Source organism: Doryrhamphus excisus, linkage group LG5 (assembly GCF_037039965.1).
Source record: "Doryrhamphus excisus strain RoL-2023G ecotype Guam linkage group LG5, RoL_Dexc_Guam_v1.1, whole genome shotgun sequence".
Taxonomy (NCBI): Eukaryota; Metazoa; Chordata; class Actinopteri; order Syngnathiformes; family Syngnathidae; genus Doryrhamphus; species Doryrhamphus excisus.
The window spans coordinates 24,787,396-24,814,731 of NC_136361.1; the positions used below are offsets into that span (position 1 = coordinate 24,787,396).

General features: G+C 45.5%; 2 protein-coding genes across 4 annotated transcripts; one reads left to right on the forward strand and one right to left on the reverse strand.

Annotated features, from left to right (window-relative positions):
- Positions 1–99: 99 nt before the first annotated feature.
- On the forward strand, positions 100–12,043 carry mboat1 (membrane bound O-acyltransferase domain containing 1). Of its 2 annotated transcripts, none has more exons than XM_058053610.2 (14): positions 100–367; positions 822–967; positions 1,217–1,294; positions 2,782–2,877; positions 3,748–3,803; positions 3,884–3,938; positions 5,331–5,511; positions 6,107–6,299; positions 6,375–6,478; positions 6,577–6,641; positions 6,720–6,852; positions 6,926–7,077; positions 7,839–8,053; positions 11,517–12,043. In XM_058053610.2, exons 1-13 carry the CDS (start codon positions 278–280, stop codon positions 7,996–7,998), a joined length of 1,509 nt encoding a protein of 502 aa, XP_057909593.2. In that variant the 5' UTR covers positions 100–277; the 3' UTR covers positions 7,999–8,053; positions 11,517–12,043. The 2 variants fall into 2 exon arrangements, with proteins under 2 accessions (XP_057909593.2, XP_078647077.1); XM_078790951.1 differs by having other exon boundaries at positions 7,839–8,049.
- On the reverse strand, positions 8,722–27,155 carry LOC131105468 (transmembrane protein 65-like). 2 transcript variants are annotated; one of them, XM_058053611.2, is made up of 9 exons: positions 27,089–27,155; positions 26,901–26,997; positions 26,427–26,725; positions 19,996–20,040; positions 18,322–18,389; positions 17,647–17,701; positions 14,387–14,429; positions 10,844–10,949; positions 8,722–10,072 (listed from the first exon to the last, which is right to left on the reverse strand). In XM_058053611.2, exons 3-9 carry the CDS (start codon positions 26,683–26,685, stop codon positions 9,920–9,922), a joined length of 729 nt encoding a protein of 242 aa, XP_057909594.2. In that variant the 5' UTR covers positions 26,686–26,725; positions 26,901–26,997; positions 27,089–27,155; the 3' UTR covers positions 8,722–9,919. The 2 variants fall into 2 exon arrangements, 1 of the variants encoding a protein (XP_057909594.2); XR_009119940.2 differs by having other exon boundaries at positions 10,021–10,072; positions 10,844–14,024; positions 26,901–27,141.
- Between the last annotated feature and the right edge of the window lie 181 nt (positions 27,156–27,336).

Consider the following 27,336-nt stretch of genomic DNA (forward strand, 5'->3'; position numbering starts at 1 on the left):
GAACAAGTATTGTCAGTCCAATATAAACTTCCGGTATGTGTTTTATTTTGGAAGATGTTTTCGGAAGTTTTGTCCACCTTCATTAATCCCGCTCAGGCTGTCTCGGACTTCAATTGAGTGAGGAGTGGGAGGAAGCCGGGCTTGTGGGCTGGTCTGACTTTCCCCGGGACCTTCTTTTGGAGGACCAATGTGTTTTAGTCTCACAAAATAGTAAATGTGTCCTTAGAAAGGAAAGAAAAAGCGAGTGACCCGGAACGTCGAGGAACAGTAGTGTAGGATGGACGAGAGCGCGGTCAACGGGTTTAAAACTACTGGCTCTCAGTGGCTGCTGCCGGTCAGCGAACATTTGGGATTTCCTCTGGACCAGGTAAGACGAGTCAGCACATTATTATCTCACTAAAAGGTCCAGCACTTTCCATTGAGCAGGTCCACCACGCTCGTTTCGTACCTCCCATAGAGTGACTGATCACTTAACCCCACCCGCTCGCCTTACGTGGGTGTGAAAAACAAAGCACGTGTAATAAACTGATGAGGTGACAGATGCTGTGCTAAACTATGACCAAGTCCATCCATCCATCCATTCCATCCAGCCATGTTCTTGTCCTCACCAGATGGATGGATGGATCCTATTGGGGGAATTAGACTTTGGTAATGATGTCATGGGCTAAATATCTACCCTGCCTTGGTAGCTTAGCTGTTCCACATGTGAAAGACAGGGTAACATAACCATAATACACCATAATACAGAATCGGTGGTTGTAGGTATATTTGCAAATAGCAGAATATTCCTGCAACACGAGCAACGTGTTTATACGCCACAGGTGAACTTTCTGGCATGTCAGCTGTTTGCTCTGGCGGCCGCCTTCTGGTTCCGTCTGTACCTGAGTCCTCGCCATAGCAATCCCCTGGTGAGGCATGCTGTGGCCACCCTACTTGGCATGGCCTTCCTCATCTTCTGCTTTGGATGGTACGTATGAGGACGTCCACACTGCACTCATGATATGTGAAGTTGTACTTTCCACAACGTTTGGCTACGGAACCTTACAAAGGATTCTTGGTGGGCCTTTCTGACACCAGGCCACTTCCATGGGCCTTTAAGCCCACAGAGTAAACTAGGATACGCACGTGCTTGTCAATATGATCACGCTTTCTTGTGGTTAAGGAGGCAGCGCGGTCGACATGTTGCTCTATTGTTTTCACGTGTCCTTCTCTACAGGTATTCCGCCCTCATCGTGATTGTGGTGCTAGGAAACTACGTCATCATAATCCAGGATGACGTAGGCAATGTACACAGGTAAAAACAAATTTCCCCACTGAGGGACGAATAAAGGCATATCTTAATCTTAAAACATTAGATGAGATTATCACTCCATCCATTAGATGCATAGTCCAGGTTTCTTCCACTGTCAGCTTTTGAAGAATGTCTGACTTTCCGACACTTTCACGACTTTCACATTATGAAGGGGGGTAGGTGGACAACACGGCAAGCTAAGTCATGTAGCCCAAAGAACTGAAAAGACTCTCGGGACTGGGCCGGTTTACTTAACGTCATGTCTAAAATGCTCTATATGGAAAAAGACAGCAGCTCAGATCTGGAATTTCCAAGTCAGGGAATCAGGATTGACAAGTGAATAGAGTTCTTTTGTTTCCAACAGGCCAAGGTCTCTAGACCAGACTGACCAGTCTGCCTGGCAACAAGCTGACAGAGAGTGATGAAGCAAAAGCAGCAAACGTTATGATAGTGCTACCGCTACTTCTGTCCTATTCAGGTCAAACTTGTCCGTCAGGCTCAGCCATTGGTGGAGCTGATGGCCACGACACCAAATGGTAGCTTATTCACTCAGTGTACTGCATTGTTGCTCCGTTTGAATCCCATGAAGACAGTGGGACGTGTGTATAGTTGGGTCCCGCCTTTGTCTTGGCCTTCATACACCAAACAAAAGAGACGATTAGATTGAAATGAACACTTCCGGCTATAATTGGAGATCATATACTATTTAGAAATTACAGCAATTTTATCCTCATTTCAAGTTCATAGCAGCTGAGCCGCTCATATTTGCTAAATGAGACAGTGGAAGCATTTTCTGACCCTTTCCTGAGTGGAGGGATGTTCGTGGAGGTAGAGGTGACTGCAGGCGTTGTGTTGTTGGGTAATTCAGGTGGAGCTGTGAAAACTGTCATCATGTCTTTGCACAGGCCCAGTGATTCAAGAAACATCCACAGCTCACTCAAAATGAGCCATCATAGAATATTGTAGAAAGCCCATCATTACAGTAACCCTGTACTCTTAGTACATGTAGGCATATGTAGGCATATTTGTTCACTTGAGCGTGGACCAGATTTTGTTGTACGTGGCCCATTTTTAGCCACAATCCTTATGTGAAACGTGAAAAGACATTCCTTTCCCTTTTCTGTGCATTCTAACGAAAGAGAATGACTTAATATGAGCTAGCTGACAATGCACATCATTGGGACCAATTTTCCTTTCAGGCCAGCAGAGAAAGGTTTGCTGGCCCTGACCGCCAACCACCAGGCACATCAGTGTGCATTTGTTTAATAACAAATGTGCTCTACCGGATCTCGACCACGACCCTGGTGTGGATAAGCGGTAGAAAAGGAATGAATGATAATATTTAATGGCCACTCTACATTGGAAAAAAGGTTAAGGACCCCTTATCTAGTTGGTCTTGCCCATGTTGACCTCATTATCACAATAAATAGACAAATGATTCCCAGTTGCCGTTGGAGCTTTCACATGAACACCTTCCTTTTCCCTCCAAGGTATTCCATGGTGATCGCAATGGGATACCTGACCATGTGCCAAGTGAGCAGAGTGTTCATCTTTAACTACGGAATCCTGTCCACTGACTTCTCCGGGTGAGGAAACCACACCTTTGCCATGAGAGGCTGTTAGTCATTCCACTTTGAGAGCGTGGAATGATGTGTTATCGGTTAACTTTCCTACAATGTGCTCTACCGGCTCACAGCGTCACCAGCGCCACAGCCTTGGGTAAATACAGCACCGCTGATGGAAGAGCAGCAGTGCACGTGGACTACTACTTACTTGCATAAGAGGGAAAACCAGTGATAGTAGGAGCGAGCGTCATGTCTCAGGGCATGGCAAGTCACCCGTGTTTTTAGCATGAAATAAATCCAACACCTTTAGTGCTACGGTGTAAGTCCTAGGTGCTAGCACGAGTACTACCCAACAAGCGTGCGTTGGCTGAGATGACATGGATAAATGAACAATGGCCACTTCACTTCACTGTCTCGATTGAGCTCAGCCTGGAGGTGAGAGAGGAGCTGACGCACGCCAACAACACTTCCTCCATCTTGGATCACTTGTGATTGTCTTAGCCCTTCAGCAACATTAGCTTCCTTGATTTCTTCTTCCCTCGCCAGCATGGGACCTACACTTGATGCAGACCTCCTGGCCAGATTGGACTTTCTTTACGGCAACTTTCTTTGGCCCCATGGCGGGTCATCAAGCAGTCACACAATAGAAATGCATGGAGAGGACTCAGCAACGCCAAGCCGCTTTGTTTGGCCACTGGGTTTTGAGGAACGATATAAAACAGGGCAAACGTGGAATATTGAACGATAACCAAAACAGCCCAAATTTGGGTGACAATGTTCATGGTAGACTGAGGCGTACCTAAACTAGGGCGTTGGAAAACCGAGGTTTGACTGTACTTGGACGTGGATCCGTATGCTACTGAATGAAGCAATATTTGATTTCCTGCTCAGCCCGCTGATGATTGTGACCCAGAAGATGACCACACTAGCCTTCCAGCTCCACGACGGTAAGAACGCCACATGGCCAAAAGCCCCGCCTACACGGAATGGGGGATTATGGAATGTTCAAAAGTTCTCCTTTTTCCAGGTATGTGTAAGAAAGCCGAACAACTCACCGCAGAACAGAAGCGACGATCCATAAAGTAAGTTTGGACACGTTTAGCATGCTAGCAGTGATCACATGATCATGTTTAGAGGACAGGAAGAGTCACAGTGCTTTTATTAGCAGTCGGCCAAAATACAAAGCCAGCCTTTCCTGAGACTGGGATTGTGGAATTAGAGAAGGATGCTCATTGTCCGCCCACTAAGTTGCTTGGCAGTGGAATGTTGGAAAGCAGCATTCCGCACCATGCCATCGCTTACTCAGCTTTTCCTCACCCCTTCTTATGGCGGGCATCCAAGCCTTTTACATACAGTACATAGAATTGTACCAGTTCTATGTTTCTATGTTCTATGTTCTATGTCCGCCCAAAGCAATGAATGTATGGACAACACATTGGCAGGGAATCAAACGTATCACCAGGTAAGTAACGCCATCCGTATTTCAGTCAAATCAATGATGATCAGAAGTCTGGAGACCGTGGACATCAACCAGTTCATATATTCATATCATTTACAATACATATACACTAGTAGTATGTCTAGCCGTGTATTTAGCGTAGTACATTTGTAGTACATGTAGTACAGTTGGAGGTGTCATGAGACGATACACGAGACAAGATTACTTTTAAGTACAATGGAAAAAGTCAAAATATTGGACAGCACATCGCCTGTATTGCGTGCTCCCGGTGCCGCCTCCAAAGACGGCATGCAGGGCTCACTCCGTGCATGCCGTTGTGCTATGGAAGGACGGCACCGAGGAGCTGAAAGCAATGCAGCGTGCTGGCTTCCTGCCTTTGGTAGGCGGGACATGAGGAAAACATGCAAGCACAGCCTGCCAAATGATGAAGGGTTTTTTTTTTTGGAATGATAAATCCAGTCACTCCTCATTTGTTTAAACATTCTTTCATTCCCAAATCTCTCCAACATAAAGTTAAATAAAGTTATTGATTAAATTGATACCGTGGCCTCCCAGCACTCGCTTTCTTGTCTGCCGGGATGGTTGCTTCTTAAAAATGAATCATTGTCTTTCTCCCTTCAGCCAAGACGAGCAAGGACAAGGAGATCCGGCCATGGTGACTAGCTTGTTCACGTACGGTCCATGTCGCCATCTTGCATGGGAAAGATTGCATGATAGATGGAATATGATCCATGCATGGATGCATTCCCAACAACAATAACCACCATGCTGCACTCCTGACTTCCATAGAACGTGATTGGCTATTATTTACTGTAAATATTGTTAGCCAACATCATCGTCATCGTCATCATCATCGGTCATGTATTTGTAGGAGTATTCTCACATTTACTGTATCATATTCAAATGTGTACTTTTATGGAAGTTGAAATTGTCCCCTCTCCTTGCTTCTTCATCCAGATTTTAGCGGGCTGGGGGTCCCACGGTCACGGGTCTTGGTTTTTTCTGTCTCTTGCAGTGTGAGGCCTTCGCTGGTTGAATATCTGAGTTACAACCTCAACTTCCTGAGCGTGTTGGTGGGCCCGTGTAGTAACTACAACGACTACATCGACTTCATCCACGGACGACACATCAGCAGCAGGATCGGGCAACATGGCCCCCGTAACGGCTACCATCAAGTTCCAGACCCGTCCCCTCTGGTAAACTCCCGTTTTCATCAAGAGCATACTGTATGTAGTATTCAGTATTCAGTATGTAGTACAACACAATATGTAAGAACAAGAAGCAGTACATTTTCATCGAGGACCAACAAATGTCTTATTTTTAGGCCAACTAAAACTTTTCATGTGAAAAGTTATGACTTTGTATTTAAATGTTGGATCACGGCTGCACGGTGTTAAAGTGGTTAGCGTGCAGGCCACACAGCCAGGAAACCAGAGTTCAATTCCACCCTCGGCCGTCTCTGTGTGGAGTTAGGATGTTCTCCTCGTGCACCCCCCCCCCATTCCAAAAACATGCTGGCCACCAGTCCAGGAGAGCTGGGATAGGCTCCGCCTGCAGTACTCTCCTGCAGTATTATCACATTTTGGAGCTAAAAACACAAATGGATGGGATTTCCTAGCGAAAGGATCGCAGGGTCGCCAATGGCGAATACGCGGGATCCACTCTTTACATTTATGGCTTTTAGTTGAGGCTTATTTTTGTCATTTAGCAGTTTTTGTATTGCTAGTATTTGACATTGTACTTGCCCAGGGACGATCCCCTCAGTTTGTGTTGTATCCATCATCTCCACAGAAGGCGGTCTGTCAAAAGCTGCTGGTGTGCTGCGGCTGCATGCTCTTCTTCCTCATCATCACGCCGTCCTTGCCCATAACGCACAACGTGCACCCCGACTTTGTCCGCCACGCCCCCTTCCTCACCCGGCTCACCTACGCTTTCTTTTCCGTTCAAGCCGCCAGGCCCAAATTCTACTTTGCCTGGACGCTAGGTGAGCAACGTGGGCGTCAGCGTGATGGCGTTAGCTGCGCCTTTGCAAGTCATCTGTCTTTCTTTGTGCCACCAGCCGACGCCGTCCACAACGCCGCCGGTTACGGTTTCTTGGGGGTGGATGAAAATGGGAAGTATTCCTGGAACCTCATCAGTAACCTGAACATCGTGGGGATCGAGGTAGGCCAAGTGTCTTCAGCTGATGGCATCGAACGACAGCTGGCCGTGTGACCGTCGTCATCCTCATCTTCATCATCATCTGACTGGTCCTTTCCCAGACGGCCACCAGCTTCAAGACGTTCGTAGACAACTGGAACATCCAGACCACCAACTGGCTCAAAACGTACGCTCCGCCGCCGCTCACTCGCTTTCACTCCTCTGGATGCTTGGACTTCTGGTACTGACTCCGCCCCCTCATCAGGGTCTGCTACGAGCGAGCGCCGCGGCAGCGGTTGGCCTTGACCTTTGTCTTGTCCGCCCTGTGGCACGGCGTTTACCCCGGGTACTACTTCACCTTCATCACCGCCATCCCCGTCACGCTGGCCGCACGAGCTGTGAGTCCGCCAAACGAGACAAACACCAGAGGAGCACATCTCACGCATCTTCTTGTCCTTCCTGACCCACAAGGCACGCAAGTCTCTCCGCCGCTACTTCCTGGGCTCTGGAGCTTCAAAGCTGGGTTACGATGTTTTGACCTGGGCCGCCACCCAGCTAGCCGTCTGCTACACCGTCACGCCTTTTCTACTCTTGGCCGCAGAACCCAGCATGACCTTCTACAGGTACCTTCATCCACCATCATCATCATCATCAGCAGGCATGTGGAAGTTCAGGTTGATGACAATTTATTATATTCATATTATTATCATATTATTATTTATTATTGGTGGTATATTATATATATTGGTGGTATATTATTTATTATTGGTGGTATATAATTCATTATTGGCGGTATATTATTTATTATTGGTGGTATAGTATTTATTATTGGTGGTATATTATTTATTATTGGTGGTATATTATATATATTGGTGGTATATTTATTATTGGTGGTATAGTATTTATTATTGGTGGTATATTATATATATTGGTGGTATAGTATTTATTATTGGTGGTATATTATATATTATTGGTGGTATATAATTCATTATTGGCGGTATATTATTTATTATTGGTGGTATATTATTTATTATTGGTGGTATATTATTTATAAAATCAAGTCTGCATGCACCTTTTAACACATACAATAAAAATAATAATAATAAAAAGTGGATGATTCCATCAAGACATTGTAGTCGCACTAGAACCTGGACTTGATGGTACGGCATCTTAGCACGTTCTAATTGGTCTTCATGTTGACTGATGTTGTGCTTCCATGGGAAGCTTTACAATGGCCGTCTACTGCGCCGTTGCTGTCAGAGCGCACGTATCTTATTGCAGAAAAGGCTCTCACCAAAGTGGTGCGAGCCCCGTTATTAATGGGAAAACATTCCTGGATGCGTTACGGCACGCGCTGGAAGCTGACGCATCTGCTGTCCTCCAGGTCCATGTACTTTCACGTGCACGTCATCAGCTTGGTGGCTGTTATTGTCCTGCGTCCCAAACGCAAAAGCAAAGCTGGAAAAACCACAGACTCCCAGTCAGCGTCACGCCCCCCCCGGTGTCTTCCTCTTCACTGTAACAACAATGAAGAAAGAAACTGAGGTCTCCTGCACGACGCCCAGACCAAGGAACGGCCCCTACAAGGCTTCCAGGCAGGTAACACACGTAGAGTCTTATTTATTTGAAGGACAATGTGTGTCTTTTTGTGGTTGCATGCTGTATACATCACCTCAGTGGCTCAAGTAGGGACGAGACACGAGGCTCCTTGTCTCGGGGAAGGATTCACGCCAGCATAGTGGGAGTGTGAAGGCGCACACGCACACGCACACGCACACACTCACAGCACAACACAACACAACACAAGACATTATAGCTCAATTATGTCCGTGCACACTTGCTCTTTGTGGCAGACACGACACAAAAAGGTCACCATTGTCACCACAGCCGATGGAGCAGCAACTCCATTAGCCACAGTTGCAATCCACCAAACTCCCCCTACTGGCCCCCCACGCCCCCGTGGGTGTGCGCCGTCATCTGGTCACTGCTTGCACAGGCTGCATGAATGAAACGCCACCATGACGCAATGTAGACAAATGTTCATGCCAGGGATGTTCATGCCCTAAAGGATCATTTAGCTTACTAACGTGTTATTTTTAGATATATTTTTTTTAATTCCAGGCTGCAGCTCTGCTACTGACTAGACGATAGGAAAGAAGGAACCGCAAAATCACCTTCATTTTGACAAAAACATATTTGTGTGAAGCCTGAATAAAGAGACTAATTCAGGAAGGCTATCAAACTATCAATCAAAGACACACGACAGTCAATGATGTGTTTAATAAAAGCAGACAAAAAGCAAAAAACCAAAAGAGTGATAGCTACATGCTTTCATTAGCATGCGGCAAAACACCACGATGCTTTCCAAATCTCCTTCAGAGTAATAATAGTCGTCATGACAACAAAATATGAACAGCTGTCACCTCAAATATTTGATAGTGTTCTTCCATCTTTGTCTAAAAATAAGGAGACAGCAAATCAACTCGGAATACTGATGATGTTAAATAGAAGTATGAAAAAAGCATTTTTAAAAACAACTGATTGTGCTTAGTTCATCTGAAGTTTGTTCAATCAATGAGTTTAGCAATGAAGCAAGATTAATAATCCATCCTTTTTTTACGATGGATTGTAACAAATAAATACACACAATAAGATTTGTCAGTAGCGCATGCATCGTGGAGGTCCAACAAACAATAAAGTTACTTAAGTTGTAGTACTCCAACAAAAATAAACACATTGTACAACAAAAGAAGAAGATTTGTGTACTTATATGTTCAACAACATTAATATCTGACCCAATCTGCTCATAATCTAAAGGTCAGTTTTCACAGACAGTCCAAAAGCTAATCCTAATATGTGGGGTGCCTTTAGCTACCTTTTAGGGTAAAGTATCAGACTGGGACTTGGCGGGTACCCAATGTAGCGGTCTCGGTAGAGACACCATAGCCGATAAAAGCCGCCTCGTGTCAAATGTCAATGGAATTCCATGACGGCGTTAAGCTGATTTTGTCTCATTTGGTGATCCACAAAGAAGAAGAAGAACCCCAAGCCAAAGACGCTGATTGGTTCCAAACCACACCTTTCTCCGCCCTTGGGGAGCCGCCATGCCAAGTCACCTGACGTCACACAAACTAAGAGCACACGCCCAGGCTTCACCTGAGTCCAAAGACCAACACTAAAGTGGACTTGGTGTTGCCGATATTGACCTGGGAGAAGGAGGACCATTGAAACCTGGGAGAAGGAGGACCATTGAGGAGTAATAGTGGAGCCAATAGCAGCAGGCTGATGATGACGCGTCTTCAGGAGATGTCCACGTGCTCCACTTCAATGAAGCACTAATGTGACACCTCCAGTCTTCAGGTGTCTTTTTAAACAATGAGACTATTTTAGGAGTTGAGGGACATTTTGGTCCATCAATCCAACTCCAAAGAGTCCTGACAGCACACCAAACAGTCCTTCATGGGGTCACTTCCTGCTGCCCTCCAATGTCACAGCTTGTTCTTGTGTCTTCTCCTTTTTGCTCTCCGTCTTACCGTCTTTCTTATCGTCATCGTCCTTGAAAAAGAGAAGGGGGAACATTCCCAGGATGCAGCCGATCCCCACGCCGATGGCTTTGCCCTGCACAGGACACGGGAATCAGGGAACGTGTTGATCCAACCACATGCCGTACATGGATGGCTAACCTGATAATAAATACCATATTAGATCCTATTTCCTAGCTCCCTTTCCCAAACCGTAAATGTAGTTAGAATCTTCTATTCCGGGTTAAAGCACAGCAGAAGTCCAAGAACTTTCCTCATTACTTTCCTGTCACGCCTCCATGAAAAGAAGGCGCATTGATCTGTCGGGAACTTGAAGAGTCAGCCTTTGTCGTGTCTGATGACTCCGCTAATGAAAGCTAATTGCAGCATTGGAAACCCATCAGGTGCAGACAACGCATGACGAAGACAAAAACACATCAGCCAGCGTCGTTCACGGAGCAACGTTAGCGGCTGATAACGTAGCCGGTTAAAGCACCGCAAGGGAACCATTGTTCCAATTCATTTATTTACTCGTGCTTTGGAGTGGTCAAGTGTAATTAAGAGTCTTAATTGACCAAGTGACTTTTTCATCACCGTCACCAGAAAGAAATGAAGAGTCAATGGACACATCATTACAAATAAATATATGATTGACAGCCCGCTGTTGCAAATGTTCACATGCACTGCACACAACCCCGACCCGTAACCTTACCACAGATGGACCAGGCAGGTCCACCGCTACTTTACTGGGGGTCACCATGACAACAAGAGGGACACTTCTCTTAGCTACGATGCTTTCAGCGATAAGTCTTATCTCGCATATTATCGTATTATTATTATTATTATTATTATTATTATAACGACCAACCGTGTGACAGCTGACTCTGGTCTGCCACATGTCGGCCTGCTTTGGACTCAAGTCCGGGATCTGCATGCCCAGTCGAGATGCCAGAGCCTCCACGTAACCTGCCAGCCTGGAGACACGCAGGAGGAAAATAAGTCAATACGATTCGCATGTTGGAAAACATATGCCGTCTTCCATTGGCCACTTTCAGACTCAAAAAATCCTGTACAATAACCGTGCAATAAACCGTGCAATAATAAAGCCGTGGCTTGGTCAACATGTATAAAACTTGTATTACCTGTATTACCTTGATTTTGGACTTCTTCATCTGCTCTTGTGTGCTTTGTACTTCGGATGCTCTAAACCAGCAACTTCCCCTTGTGGGACTAAGAAAGGCAAACCTTATCTTATCTTATCTTATTTTACAGTCAGCATCGCTGACACACAAATGACAATATGGAATTGCTACATTGAATTATGTAGGACTCAGCTGCTATTTTTATTAGCAGAAACGGATGCTCCTTCCTGCACTGATACGTTGTTTACCTTTGATGCCATGAAATAAGAGTGATAAGTGTGATGGTAACGTGTCTCCACCATGTGGCGCCAATCAGCTCGTGGAGCATCATAGTATGCTCCCTTGTGTGTGCCAGCGGTGTTCTGCTGTCCTATTTTCTTATGCTATTATTTTTTACAGTGTTCAGGCTGTGCTGGCAAGCAGGAGATGAATTGGACCACTGAGAAAAGACAGCAGCAGCTGAGACGATCCGGCCAGGCCACGCATACGCACCAATAGCATGCCAACACCTCAACCAGTGTACGCATGCTATTGCCACAGCAGGAAGTGGAGCACCGGAGCGACTTGAGGCTACACAGGCAATCCTTTTAGTAGAATTCCTATTCAATTGAAGGGAACACGCGGGTTCCATCTAGTCGCCCTTTTGACGAAAAGGCCTAGGAAACGATGCCTTTGGAGATGGGGACTGACTTGCTATATGACACGCTTTAGCTTGGACGGCTGGGATGAGTCAAGTCAGTCAATGTCAGAACATTGAGTGAAAATCTCAGCTAATCGGATCTAATCTATCCATCCATCCATCCATCCATCTACTTCCTATCCAGTGTACCAACCTCTACGATGCACCTCACAACACGTCAGTTGAGCTCGTATTAAAGGCTTAATGATGGCTTTTTCTTTGGCTTTGGTGACACTGACTCCAAACAAGGACCAGGGTGTTAAATAGAGACATCACATGGGTTAGCTGTACATGTTTAATGTTTATGATGAGTGCTATCATAGACAATGTCAAGGACCCCTGGCAAACAGGCAATGTCCATTGGAGGACAATCCATATTTAGTTTCATGACAGTCCGTACGTACCCAATGGACGTCTTGTCCACTTCCCTGTGGGACAAAAAGGAGTCCCAAACTACCCTAATTTCCTGTTGGTTTTCAAAAACAAAATGTCACTGTGACCGAAGACGAGAATCCTAGCCAGCTAGCTAGTTGGCGGCAGTTGTTGAAAGCTAGGCGAAGCGTGTAAAGACAGATGAGAAGGGGAACGCCAGTAGGTCTGATGAAAGACCCGGGCATGGATTGGCGTCGCCCGTGTCTGGCTGGCAAACTGAAGCCTTGGAGGTTTTACAGACTAGTGTTGACTGTCGCGGCAATACGACATGAAGTCATAGTGCCTTCCTTCTCGCCTTAATGCGGGTGTCGGGAACCCTACAGTCAAGTCATGTCGCGGCCGCATGGCCATGGTTTTTATGATGGCCGTTGAATGGCGGCGCCAAAATCAATTGACAGAGCTCATTTCATATTTACTGCAAGAAGTCGAGGTACTGATGGTCTCCCAAGGGGGGCGTCACAGCTAAGTCTGCCACCCTGGAGTAAAAGGCCAGCCAGTCATTTATGCAAATGTATGGGTGCTAGGAAAGGTTGGGCTATTTGTCACATACCCTTCACTCGACTGGGGGGGGGGGGGGGGGGGAATGCACCATTTTCTGTTCTCCCACATAAAACATGGAATTGTTTGACCACACGGGTCCTCATGTCTGACCTGGGCTCACCTCCACAAATCACCCCCGAGGGGCTCCAAAGTTGGATAAAGATACAAGCACACAAACGGTGTATGTGTGTTGTGGTGTATCATGCACCACAACACACACCCTCATTGACCACTCATTGTGCTTCTACACCATCATACTCAAAAACAACGTCTGGCCATACGGACGATGACCCCGTCACAGCAGGCTGCTGGATGTGGGATTGGGAACACTTGAACTAATCATTCATTTTCTATTGGGGGTGCTGGAGCCTATCCCAGCTGGACTGGTGGCCAGCCCATCCCAGGGCACATATACACAAACAAGCATTCCCACCCACATTCATACCTGTGGCCAATAAAGCGAGCATGTTTTTGGAATGGGGGGGGAGTACCTGGAGAAACGCCACGCATGCACGGGGAGAAAAATGCAAACTCCACACAGAGATGGCCGAGGGGGGAATCGAACTTGGGTCTCTTAGCAGTGTGGGCTGCGCGCTAACCACTCAACCAACCGCCGTGCAGGTTGGCCGTTAAAATAGTTGTTTATTTCAAACTTGTATTGGTACTTGGATTGCATATTTCTTCGCTACCTTTTGAGTGTTAAGCTGCCATGTGATGATTTTAGTGTTGCTTCTAAGGTAACAGACTCTTATCTTTCTTTCTCTTCATTTATTTCAGGCATGAAATGTTACCTTATGTATGAATGTACATCACATATATGTACACATATACACTTATATTGCATAACAGTCCTCGTGTGACTTCACTTATGTTCGGGATTAGCTTGTGATTAGGGCTGCCGTTCCCTCCCTGACTCGCTAGCGGTACGTATTTCAACAGGTAACAGATGTCATGAGAATAGAACATGGCCCCAAATGAGCCGCACTGCTGTGTAAGATGCAAGTTTCAAAGTAGAAGCTTACACACTGGAAAGTATTCTTGTTGTTGGTGGATTATTTGGCTTATTTGACATAATATACAATATGCCAAAATGTTATTTCATTGATGGAGCAAACTTAGTTGTTACAAAAATACAAACGTGGCTGGAATCCTGCTTGGACTCCAGTTGTGCCGTGTACGCACGTGACCTTCCTTTGAGGTGGCGGTCTCCACTGTCCACCATTTTAACCCTCAGCTGGTCCAATGAGGATCGGTTGCTGTACAAGACCGTGATGGGTGACACGCAGAAGCACAATATGATGGAAAAGCACATTGGCGACAAGAACAATCATCTTAATATAAGAAAGCTAAACCCAAGGCTGCTACGTTGGCATACGTTGACAAGTTGGGGTTTCAGACTGTGATGAAATATTATCATCATGCCAAGGGCAAGAATGACATCAGCACTCGTGGAGCTTTCAAAGGATGAAAAGTAACTATCAACACGGATGTCTGAAGTTAGCAGTCAGGTGCTTCAAAAGTGCTTTGTGCCTGGTGTCAGACCTCCAGGCGTCACCCGAACCCTGACGTCTGGAGGCGTGTCTGTGTGTTGACGTGCGTGCTGGTGAGAAACTCTTACCCGAGTCCTGCCAGATCCGACACCAGGTTGCCGAGAGCAGCAGCTGTGGGTGGAAGAGACCAGAGTGAGATTGAAGTTTGGAGTTATTAGACTGAGCTTTGCATGGCTCATTGGCCCGCGGGCACAATGACGAGACGCTCGCCCACACGCACCAAACCTCGGCTTTGGCAGGACAGCAATAATATCTGCTCCATATCACATACACCGCTTTGACAACACTCTGTTTTGACTGACGGTGTCAGAGAGCGGTTTAACATCAGGACGTACTGGCACTGGTGTACGGTCGTCCCTCGTTTATCACTGGTAATCCCTTCCAGACCCGAGCATGATGAGTGAATGAAGTCCATGAAGTAGCACCCATAAAAGTAGCCTTTAGTTCGGCTCAGCCAGCACAGCAGATGTAATCAGAGGAAATAAGTCCATGAAGACGCAGGTCAAAGCCATGCTCGCCACAGTAGATGTGTTCCGTGTGGAGGACAGGACGTGACCTTGTTGTTATTATTATGATGATTGTTGTGCCTGTTAGATAATGGATGCTCTCATGCAACAATTACTGACACCTAGTGGCCAATGTAGAATACTACCAGTACTTCCCCAATTTCAATACATCTTTTATGCTTGACAATGTTTCATTTATTTCATTATGATGCATATTTTCCTCTGATATTCCACTGGCTATTCCACTGGCAAAACATCATGATTTATTCATGAATATAAGTTTGAAAATCGGTGATGGAGTGAAGTTGTGAAACTGCAACGTGATGCGTGTGAGGGTGGGGGCTGAGGGACGACATTCGATGTACATTCGACTTTGCTTAAACACGACGGAGTACGATCCACGGCAGCATGTTGTTGTTCCCGTTTGGGAGGGAACGCCTGCACATGTGGATTCCAGCGAGCGAAGCCAGCGTGCCGAGATGAAACTCTACCATGTTAGCGCCCAGCTCGGCTCCAAGCATACGGGAGACAGAGACCACAGCACAGCCCCCCCCACTTCTCCTTCCATGCAGCCCACGGCTCCAGCATGAAGACATCTACGTCCAGCCCGCCCCCACATGTTGGGGAGAAGTGAAGCCCTCAACAAAAATAGCCCTTTTCTAGTGGTTCTGGCAGTACAACATGATGGCCGAAAAGGGGGGAGGGAAGTCACGTTTAAACAAAAACCTTCACATGAGGCACAGTGGGAGTCTGACTCCCGGTCAATATCTCTGTGTGTGGAAGGCGGGCACCTCCGTGGAGCCTGATGGCGCCTTCCAGGGGAGGTGCAGCTTGACAAAAATAAAGAAAACCTTTTTCAAACTTATATTTAAAGTTGAAATGAATGAAATTGATATGAAAGTGTATGGAAAGTAAAGTACTTTTATGACTACAGTGTTTTTTTTATATCACAATAGTTTGCTTGTGTGGCTGTGAAAACTGGACAAACATGGCTGAACTTTTTTAAAAAAAGCCATGATTTCTAAGCAGTAAAAAGCTATAATAACAGTGTATCCATTATTTTGGCATATCCTAATAGTGCCATGAAAAGAAGGTGAATTTTAAGGTAGATGCATATATTTTGCTGGACATAATAATATAGTAAGTAAGGTTAGTTAGATCTTTAAAGCACCATACCGTCAATGGACACCCAGCTATGCTAGTATGTTGTAGAAGTTGTGATATACTGTAAATGTGAAATAAAACAAACGTGGTGGTGGTCCATCCATTCTGGTACAAGAATAATGGCTAGTGAATAAATGAAGCATGAAACAAACGAGGATGGCAGCACAGTCAAGGTGCAGCCTTTCTAAAGCTTTTTACTTTCATTAGCAGGTCATATTTAGCAACGGGGTAGCCTCCATCCGCGTCAGTCAACTCATCCACAAACATCTGCACCCCAGAAATGCTGTGATTGGTGGACCTGACTGCAGTCTTGACACTGGCACTGCATCACCTTGGAGCGGCCGTTTGGAGCCTGAATGTCCTCGCAGCTGCAGTAATGGCGTCTCAGTGGTGGAAGCAGTGAGGATGAGGAAGCAAGCAGCTCTTACCCTTCATCTATCTGCGGCTACGTGGTCTTATGGCGGTGGACGTTTTAGTCTCATCCGCACACTCGCACTTAGCAGGCAGCGAGTGTTAAAGCGCCTGCAGCTTGTCTAAAACCGGAATCTAACGCATCTCTGGCTTGGAGGTCTGACCACAAAGCTTTCTTGCCCAATGTCGCTCGTAAGGAGGCCGTTCACAGGCCGTCAGTACAGAAACCGTAAACACAGTCAAAGCAAGGCAGCAAAAGTCAGCGTTAGCCTCTATTGACTTTGAAGTCATTCAATCCCAGCCATGATTGATGATATGTCAAAGCACAGCCAACATTGTGTTCTTGGGCTTTAGACACGTGGTACATAGCAAAGATAGCAAAAGAAAGACGAGAGTCATCCTTCAGCAGAACAAGGTCTGCTTCTACCTTTTCCTCTTGGTTGGTAATCAGCAGTGGAGCCCGGTTCAATACCAGTACATTTAGCCTAAATGTCTAAACAACCATGCCGCAACGTAACACCACAAAAAATTGTTGTTTCAACAAAAAAAAACTTTTTTTTTACAAATACATAACTATTTACAATCTTGCCACTGAAGTGTGTGTGTGCACGTGTGCACGACTAAACGTGTGTCATACGTGTGTATGACTAAAATGTCCCTTCAGTGCTACCCTGCTTGTGCAACATGACCAGATGCCTTTTCACTTCCTGGTTGCTGTGGAGCATGCCTGGCATTGATGGGAAAGATGCCCTCCAACATGCACTACTGCCCCCTTGTGGCCGTTCTGGCAGCTTAACCGCACTAAACATCACCTCTTTGTGCCTCCCAAACGATGGAAAAGATGGAAAAGCCGTAGAAATCGGTCTTGTGAGCGAATGAGTTGATCCGTTGGGCTACACCGGAGGTATGGGAGAGCTGCTTTCAGCGTTCTGAGCTCCTGTGTCCGTGTGTGTGATGCTGTTGCCTGTTCTTGACAATGACTACGATTGTTGTCAGTGCAATGACAATCAGCAATTTAATATTTCTAATGTATTGCATAACACGCAATAGGAACATTGCTTTCCCGGAATAGGAAGCCATCATGCTAAAAGCGAACAGGCCAGTCATGGAACCCGATAACAACATGTGGACGTGTGCCACGGAAAGGTCAGCGGGTGTGGTGATGATCAAGTGTACTACTGCTTTGTTTCAAAATCAACCAACCGTCACATTGATTGCTTTCCATCCAAGACGCATGGAGATCTTACCTGCCATAGTAGAGATGCCAAGGATCACACCGATGGACAACTCAATCTGCGTGCCCTGGAGGGTAGAACAACAACCATCTCTTCAAAGACCCGCCCATTTTACACCTTTGATTTTTAATGCAAGATTACACTCATCTTTAGCAGAAAAACACATTTGTTTCTACCATTTCATTCTTTAGTCATCAGCAGGCTGCACGGCGGGGGAGTGGTTAGCACGCAGAACTCACAGCTAAAAGACACAAGTTCAATTCCACCCTCAGCCATCTCTGTGTGAAGTTTGCATGTTCTCCCCGTGCATGTGTGGGTTTTTCTCTGTCTTGGGGGAGAGGCGGGGTCCACCCTGGACTGGTGCCAGCCAATCCCAGGGCACATATAGACCAACAACCACTCCCCCCCACATTCATACCTATGGACAATTTAGAGTGGCCAATCAAGCTAGCATGTTTTTGGAATGGGGAGGGAACCGGAGTACCCAGAGAAAAGGCACGCATGCACAGGGAGAACATGCAAACCAAGGGTGGAATTGAACTCGGGTCTCCTAACTGTGAGGCCTGCATGCTAACCACTCGACCGCCGAACTACACCACAATTTCATCAAAATAACTCCTCACTGTCACACACTTCCTTCTCTCAGTGTTAGCAACGTCAGCGTACCAGCCTTTGTCGAACACTTACGGCAACAATCATGATGCAGTTGTCCAGAAAGCCAAATCCAACGAAAGGGAGTGCATTGTGCAGTAGAACTGCAAAAGAAATAAGGAAATGAGCACACACTACAGTCATCCACTAAGAAAAACACGTCCATTTGATGTGCCTGCGCCTTTTGGGGTAGAATAAGAATAGTAATAGTTGTTCAAAAGTACAGCTCTCTAACCAGCTTACTGCTGGCAGTAAAATGGATGCATCTTTTATGCATGAAGACAATATACGCTAATACATCTGGTATCAGTATCGTGTCACCTGATACCCTCCCAGATTTGATCCCATTATTAGACAAACAACGGAAATGATGAACTACAAAGTACGACAAAGACAAGAGTGAACATCAATTAATGATTTCTGGGACACAAAAATGACTACTCCATCTCATGCTCAACATTATACATATCTCATGTAATGTTGGGATGGCAAGCAGCGTGAGCTATTTCACTTTGAAAGTGACTTGATATGTTTACTATGATAGCTGTTTATAGGTGGTACGGCATTAATATGTTTACTATGATGGCTGTTTATAGGTGGTACGGCGTTAATATGTGTACTATGATGACTGTTTATAGGTGGTACGGCATTAATATGTTTACTATGATGTCTGTTTATAGGTGGTACGGCGTTAATATGTGTACTATGATGACTGTTTATAGGTGGTACAGCGTTAATATGTGTACTATGATGACTGTTTATAGGTGGTACGGCGTTAATATGTGTACTATGATGACTGTTTATAGGCGGTATGGCATTAATATGTTTACTATGATGGCTGTTTATAGGTGGTACGGCGTTAATATGTTTACTATGATGTCTGTTTATAGGTGGTACGGCATTAATATGTGTACTATGATGACTGTTTATAGGCGGTATGGCATTAATATGTTTACTATGATGGCTGTTTATATTCCAACAAGTGAAAGAAAAACTCAGGGAAGTCGGTATCACATGATGTTGATGTTTATGCTTTACTGGGCATGCCCCATTGACTATTCTGTTTGATTATAGCGGCGCATATAGACAGGAGATTGGAATACTCCTTTCCATGTAGAAAGATGAAAAACTCCTCATGTAAACGTGGCTATTGAGACCTCGTCTTGCTGATCAGAAGCATATATTTTTCTAAGTTTTAGAGCGGAGTCGTGCTTTGGAGAATGTGGTTATGGTTTCAAAACAATGACCACATATTTAACCTGTGCAGAAATCTACTTTAGTCCAGGGACAGACCTATTTGGTAGCGTAGATAAAATGACCCTCTTGGTGAGCGTCTGGTTCATGTATTTGCTCCGTAATCGTCTGGGTGGCAGGCGGTTTCTCAAATCAGCCTGCGTTTAATTTCCATGAAGGATCTGGAAAGAAATCTCCAGTTTGCTACGCACCACCAGATGTGTTTGTGTGTCCCAAACTTTAAGAATTATTACATTAGCCAATAGCTTTCTTTGTCGACTGCTAAGTGAGGAGTGTTGCTACCACCATGAATGTTTTACTACTACAGCAGGAAAATTCACTACGACATTTCAGTACTGCACAGGACGGGAGGATTCATACATTGCATCCAGTCCAGTTGAAAAGTCTACCTTAAAGGCTAAATAACAGTGCATGATACGGCCAGCACACATACAAACATGAAAAAACACTCCTTACCATATCTTAACTGTGCTGCAGTAGGTGGTGCAATCTCAAGCTGCCCTGGTGACAAAGAGAGGATGAAGATGTTTCAAGTATTAAAGGAAGAAAGGTCAAACATGCATTTGGGGAAACAAGCTCGCCTAGAAGGTGAAAAGCACCTAAAAAGAGAAGGTAAAAGTGCATCAGAGAGAGGAAGAGGACGGTGATGCCTTCACTCAGAAAGCTCGTATGACGTCAGAAAAGGAAACACTGATGGTGTATTATTGTGTGTGGGAGAGGCGGGGTCCACCCTGGACTCGTGGCCAGCCAATCCCAGGGCACATATAGACAAACAACCATTCCCACCCATTCCCATTCATACCTATGGGCAATTTGGGGGGGGGGGGCAATGACACTAGCATGTTTTTGGAATGGGGGGAGGACAGGGGAGTACCTGAGTGAACTAAAATAAAATGAATATTAGGCCTTCAGAAGACACATTCGTCAACGGTATGAAGATATGGAGTATTCTAAAACGATGAACTAGTATTACTGACTCAGTAATACTACAGTAATGTTGGGTGAGACACACAAGATAGAAGATAGAAAATAGACTCACTGGACCAACAGGCTCTTATTGCAGGTTTGAATCATCTCACAACAGGTGCAATCATCCTAAAAAGATGGCCTACTGCTGCAACCCGCATCAGCCCCGGACGTCACTTTCCGCAACTCAATTTTCCCAACACATGAATGCATCAACAGGTCTGAAAGCCATTAATGGCGATGGAGGAGGCATCACTGTAACAATACCAGAGCATGGATAGACGGTACAATATAAAGGTGTCTTTTATAGGTGCATAAAGGTGCAGCCATGTTGACGAGGGGTGTCACACAAAGAAATTGGCAATATTTCTCGTTTGGAGAAAAGTGGGGCGAGGACACATCCTTAGGAGACACCGGCACTGATTACGTACATCTAAGGGGGGAGGCGAACCTGACACGACGTTAGTAATCCATGATTGGTGGCAACAAAAATATTCGCTTGTCGTCGCTTGATAGATGAGCCTCTTGTGTGTGTTTGCCGTGAAGGACTTTTCAGGAGATAACTAGGGTATGTCACGTTTGACAGCGAGAGATGGGGATCAGCAACGCTCGTGTGACAATGCACCGGTGCCACCAAAGACGAATAAATGACATGGAAAGAAGCAGTGCTGCATCTCCACATTAACACATAAGAAAAACAATCTATTCATGTTCTTCCCATGGTGGCATCCGAGCGATGTGTCCGTCTCCACCTTGCCGCTACCATTCCACTACCCTTCTTTACGCAACAAAAGTGAAGCAAATTTGGTGCGATTGCTTGTTTTAGTCCAATTGACAACTTTGGATAACAACTGTACCAAAATAAAGCGTGCCACTTAGTTTCAGCGGCGCTATGCGGAGCAGAAACCAGCAGGAATCTCCACTCGCTCTCAAAGCCGAGGGCAATAAAGTCGCTTCCTCTTGCAGGTTCTGTGAAATTGGATTTGTTTCACGCCGATCTGTGGAAGTAGGAATCCAATTTCCACATGCAGATATCTAATTCCATCCGTTGCAGGCATTTCCGAGGTACGCTAAAGAAAAAGCCGTGTTTCAGCCTGCACTTTGGGGTTGGTATAAGAGAGTGACATTAGTTCTTCTAATTTCATTCAACATGAAACATTTTCTGGACTGCACAGTGTCAGCGCGTTTTCACCCTCCGTGAGCTTCAAATCCCATTCTCCTGTCTTTTCAGGATGTCGCATGTTGCTGCTGAAAGACCAAATGAGGAAAGATCTCCAACAGCAAAGCGTGTTTGTCATGGAGACCACACGCATTTGTCAGGGTACGACAGAAAGTCCTTGCAGTTCATCCACACATTAACTCCCAAAGACATCAGGTAAGAAGAGACCATTGATTGGCTGACAAAGGTCCCCTGGGGCAAGGCATTGATTGTGTGGTGCAGCGCTGCCCTCCTGCAAGAAATTGGGCTCAGCAGGAAGGAAGGGGAAAAGCCTCTAATGGAGCGTGATGGGCAGCTAACCACGGCCATGGGCGGCCTTAATCTTGCACGTTTGTCCTAGTAGCCCATAGTGACCGTACTGACAGATTGGAATTGGCAACCCCCAAGAATCACTTTCACATCTGAACAACGTGTTTATTACAAGTGTATAACTGCTTGTATCCAAGATGCACTTGAATGCACTTCCCAATGTAACTAAAACTAGCTAACTAGCTAAAACGTGTTCATGCATGATAATTACTGCTAGCCCTCTTGTGATATGGTGATATTTAACAAATGCTGTCCAGAGCGCCTTTCCTGCTTCCGTTAAGCTGACTGCATACAAACCAGTAGGAAACGTAATGCATGGCGATGGATATATTTTGACACATTTTCACGTGGGAAAGGTCCAACATTACGGGTTCATCAACAAACGTGTTAACATCTTATGTACAGTTACAGAAAGAAACTTTTTCTGTGCTCGATGGAGACACTATTTTCATGTCTGAACAACATCAACATATACACGACTCCTCACGTTGGATAAGTTGTCAGTACACCATCAATCATCAAATATAAGAAAAAGTCTGTTCCGACGATCCACTGCAGCCTCATACACAACATTTGCAGAGGCGATGGTTGTTCATGTCCGACGGCGGCATATCACTCTCTGTCTTTTTAGCCATTTTGGAGTCTCTCATTAAGGAGGCATGGGATGCAGCATTGGTTGGCACATACTGCATTCTACCGAGACTGCATGTGTGCGTGTGTGTAGAAGAGCCATTCATCAAGCTCAAACATTGCAGCATATTTCTATGATTTATGAGACAGAATTATGTGGGCCACATCATAAGAAGAGAGTTGTAGTGAAAAGAATAAGGTTTGTAATCATCTGCTATGTAGTACACCTGACAGTGCTGCATGTCAGCAGAGCACCCCGGGAGGATTGCTCAGTGGGACTTAAGAGGACTCCAAACACCCGCCGCAATCCCCACAAACGCCAATTAGGCAGCAGAATAGGAAGAGATAAAAGAAGATTAAGTCCTGGAAATATTGTCCTGACTAACAAGGCAGGGGAGGAGCTTCATACGGCTCAGAAATGGGAAAAATCTATTTTAATTGGGCTGTTTAAAATCAACAAAGACAGCCTGCAGTGTCACTCTGACCATAAAGAGATGATGATGATGATGATGATGATGATGATGATGATGAATCCATGTCCACATTTGATCTCAGCCAGTTTCCTGTTGATGCATACCATCTACCATCATAGCATACAATCCATGCAGCCCAAGATGACTTCTCTCACAACGCATCCTCAAGCAGCTTAAGGCAATTTGGATAATCTAACCATTTGGAAGCACCAGTTCTACCCATCAAACATTTTGGGCCCAGACCCTTTGCTAACAGCTACTATGACACTTGCACTTTTCAAGCAATCCTGTCGTATGGGGGCTGAATAATACACCGTTCAGTAGTTTTCCAGCTGGAACCCTTGGTCAGTGTGCGTTACAGCCACATCTGCCCACACAAATTGGACTAGGAGGTGTCCGTGTTAAACAATTGAAATTGTTGCGTTAAATGAAATTCTTTCACATTTCCCACTAATTGAAAAGGTCAAATACAAATGTAAATATCCTCTGATGCTGTCCTTCGTCACCCACGAAAGCAGACCTACTATCTTTATGTTTTACGCAAAACAAGATATATTCACACACGTCAGCTTTGAAAACAGTGATGGACTTTGTCTCTGTGAGGTGATGCGTTGTTGTTGAGAAAACATGGTAGTTGTCCAGGTTTCCCATTCGTCATTGCAGGTAGTACACATGGTCAAAGAGCCGTCTCCTATGGACTACAGCACATTTTTTGTCGCAAAGGATATCTTTCTATCTGCCAAGCTCCAGCCAGCCTTAACTGGGAATACAACTTTGTCTCTTGTGTTGCCGAGTTGTTTGTAGCTTTCAACATGCTCAATCTTTTCATTTTCTATCTCTATGGTATCATCAGTACGGAAATTGCTATTTATTGCTATTGTATTTTGTTTTGCCCTGCCAGTGGTTGAAAGTGTAAAGCTGCTATACACAAAGTTACACACAAAAAAACAAACACAAAAGACTGCAAACATAACATATGAACACAACAACAGACTGAGGCTTGGACTGAGATGGTCTGATGAAAGACTGGAAGTAGGATCAGTGAGGGCTGAAGTTGAGCTGCAAACATAACACGGCAGAGATGGAAATGTTCTTCTGTGCAGCCTTCAGGGGTCGTTGATGTGCGACCAAAACAAAATGACAAGGAACATCTCAACACACACACTTGACTTGTGTCTTTTACAATGACTTGTCCGCCATCAAAGGGAAACAGCGTGGTGTCAACCTTGTGGTAAAGTCACAGCATCTGTATAATAAGTACTAGATGCTATATGGAACACAAACATCGCCAGCCTGCCCCTCACCACACCCTGCTGAGCGCTGTCCCCCAAGTGCCGCACCAATCTAAAGCTTTTCAAAGCGCCGCCCCAATGCGACATTCTTTCTGGCCAAGCTTCTCTCACTCTCACCAAGACAGGAGTCCCACACATGGCAGACATGTTTGTTCCGGATGCTGTGGTGGGGCGGAGTTGATTGGCGTTTTGAGGCAAGTATCAGCCGATATCGATACTGTGTTTTTTCCCCACTGATATCGGCCGATACCGATTAGTGGCCAATCGTTCGGAGCAGCCCGAGCTGCAGCCTTCAAAAATACAGTCTCCTCGTGTCTGGAATTTCCGCCAATCCGCGTGCTCTCACGCCGTTCCTCTTGTTATTTGTACAAACAGAAAGCTGCAATAACTTGCTGAAGACTGCACACAACATACTCAGCAAGTTAAACATCAAGTGGGGTGAATTTGCACATGAAAGGGGTTATTAGTATTTGTACTTTCATATTGGGGTCAATATTCATGCTGAGAAAGGAGCTTTGTTTATTGTTACATCAGCTGCGTCAAGGATGTTTTTGTCCCTGTTCGGTTGTTAGTGAGTAGGATTACAGAAAAATGGCTCAACATGTGATCATTACTTGAAATTCTTGGTGAATAATGTATGACTGGTATCATCTACATGTATGCATGTATTGGTGAATGTACTTCTAGTTTTCTAGTTTTCCTTTCAGATGCCAGAGATCCTACTTGCATGTCCAACTATTCTGGTTTCTATTTCTTTGCTGTGACTTTCCACTAAAGGCTGATGACTGGAGTTGTTGCTGAGCTTGCCATTCCAGGATCAAGTACATATCCATCCAAGAAAAGGACTCTTTGCTCCGAAAGGCAGCAGAGAACACAAGAATCATTCTCGCTCACACAATACTGAGACCCTAGTTCTCATCGTCTCCTCTCCCGACTCATCGATCTGCTCCAATGATGGATGTCATGTTTTTGTATGGCAGTGCAGTGCACAGGGACATGCAGTATCTTACCATGAACTCAATCTTGTAATTCTAATAATAGTTTTAATTCTAAAACGGCATATACAACCAGTGGGCTATTTTAGGCATGAATAGTGTACTGTAAAATCAATAAGGGAATAATCAATCAGAATCACAGGTGACCTCCATGAAGTGCTGGGTATTCCTTACAAATAAAGTGCAACCTCTAAAGTCAAAGCTCAGTACAATTCAAAACATCTTTTGTCATTGAAATCACTCCTTTGGCCGCCGTATTGTCAGTCAGTAAATATGTTATGTATGTTATGATGGTGACAGTTTGACCCCAGAACTAACAAATCCAGCCATTTACTGCAAAATGTACTGTAAATGGCTTGCAAATGTGAGAATCATGTATGGCTACACATGAATGCTTTCAGCAATGGGAGTTCAACTTCAGCCACCGATTGGAGGTCCATAGATAATGGCCTCGACACAGAGGGAGGTGAAATGTCATTGATTGCCCGCATGCTCTAAGATCTGGGTTTGAATCTCCATCGGAACGTCCCATGTGTGGTATGTGTACTACTCACTCCCTGACATGCTGTGTCATGCTGTTCAGTCTGGACATTTTGCTCCACGCCCAGAGCTCTGGACTCGAACTCTATAAACCCTGGTTATAAACCCTAGTTATAAACCCTAGTTATAAACCCTGGTTATAAACCTAAACCCTGGTAAAGCGCAGGTGGAATGTCCCTGGCTGGTCAAGGCGGGTTAAGGACATGTGTACCGAATAAAGTGTATAGTATGCTACCAGGTCATGAGGCGTGGTGGCCACCCATGGTCACTCTTCAGCCTTCTACACATTTCAGGTATCAACTTATTGGCACCCCACATTGAGTCATGGTCTCACCTTGGCCACCCCAGTTAAAAAGGTCTGGCTGGCCACGGGTGACAGCGACATGCCAAAGGTATGTCATCGACATACCGTATGCAGAGATGCAGCCTATACGGCATCAAACGCGCACTGCTGCACACCTACCTTGGGCGATGGCGATGGACTCAAACCTGTGCAGCTCCCGCAGCAGGCATGTGCGTTCAGACGGATGGAGGCTATAAATAAACTCCTTGGCTCCACGGGGCGAGTTGAGGGGCTCCACCGGTTCCTTCAGCGGGTGGGTGCCCAGGTGGCGCCTCGCGGCCGACAGACCCGGGCCGGACAAGGATGAAGCTTGCTGGCTGAACAGCCCGGCTCTCATGTAGAGGACGGGCCGCAGGAGACCCCGCAGGCTGGGTAGCATCTCCAGATGGGGCGGGAGGGGGGCGACGAGGGTCAGAAAGCTGGAGGGACATGGCACCGGGCCGGTTAGTGGTACATGCCCTATTACACTCACACATAAAACATAAAAAGACAACGAGGGTTGTCCAAAGGGCCCCAAGCAGGCGTGGCTAAATAGTAGTAGATGAGCAGTACTGATGGCTAAATGATAGCATCATTTAAATCAACTTGGCTTACATCAGTCGGTGCTCGGCTGTCCCGTCCAACAAGCTCCGGGATAAAGGCTCTAAAAACGGCACGTCTCTTCTTTTCTTCCCCGCTCAAAGGCTACAGACTAACGAGAGAAAAGCCGTTAAAAAGACGCTCTTCGTGGTCATAATTTGGGAAAATGACATATTGGCAAAAGGAGCGCCAGCTAGCGTAACCTTCGTTTGACGGGATCGTGAGAGGCGGATGAGACCTGGCTCGAGCCACTGGAAGCGACCGCAGAAGTGACCAATGAGAGAGCAGCTTTTTTCCGCGCGTGCTCATGACGTCACGACCCGACGTACACACGTTCAGTGAGTGTTGTTGATTTCCATCTTTTCATTGGGAGGGTTTTGACATTGCACAGCTGCAAGAAAACAGGATAGTCGCATTTGGCAGACTTTTAAACCAATATATGTAGTATTTA

Excerpts from the sequence above, each read along its gene's own strand:
- mboat1 (XM_058053610.2), top strand. The coding sequence starts at position 278 with ATGGACGAGAGCGCGGTCAACGGGTTTAAAACTACTGGCTCTCAGTGG. Across the intron at positions 968-1,216 it reads CTCATCTTCTGCTTTGGATG|GTATTCCGCCCTCATCGTGA; the intron begins GTACGTATGAGG and ends CCTTCTCTACAG. Across the intron at positions 2,878-3,747 it reads CTGTCCACTGACTTCTCCGG|CCCGCTGATGATTGTGACCC; the intron begins GTGAGGAAACCA and ends TTTCCTGCTCAG.
- LOC131105468 (XM_058053611.2), bottom strand. The coding sequence starts at position 26,685 with ATGCTACCCAGCCTGCGGGGTCTCCTGCGGCCCGTCCTCTACATGAGA. Across the intron at positions 18,390-19,995 it reads TGCAGCACAGTTAAGATATG|TTCTACTGCACAATGCACTC; the intron begins GTAAGGAGTGTT and ends TTTCTTTTGCAG. Across the intron at positions 17,702-18,321 it reads ACTGCATCATGATTGTTGCC|GGCACGCAGATTGAGTTGTC; the intron begins GTAAGTGTTCGA and ends TCTACCCTCCAG.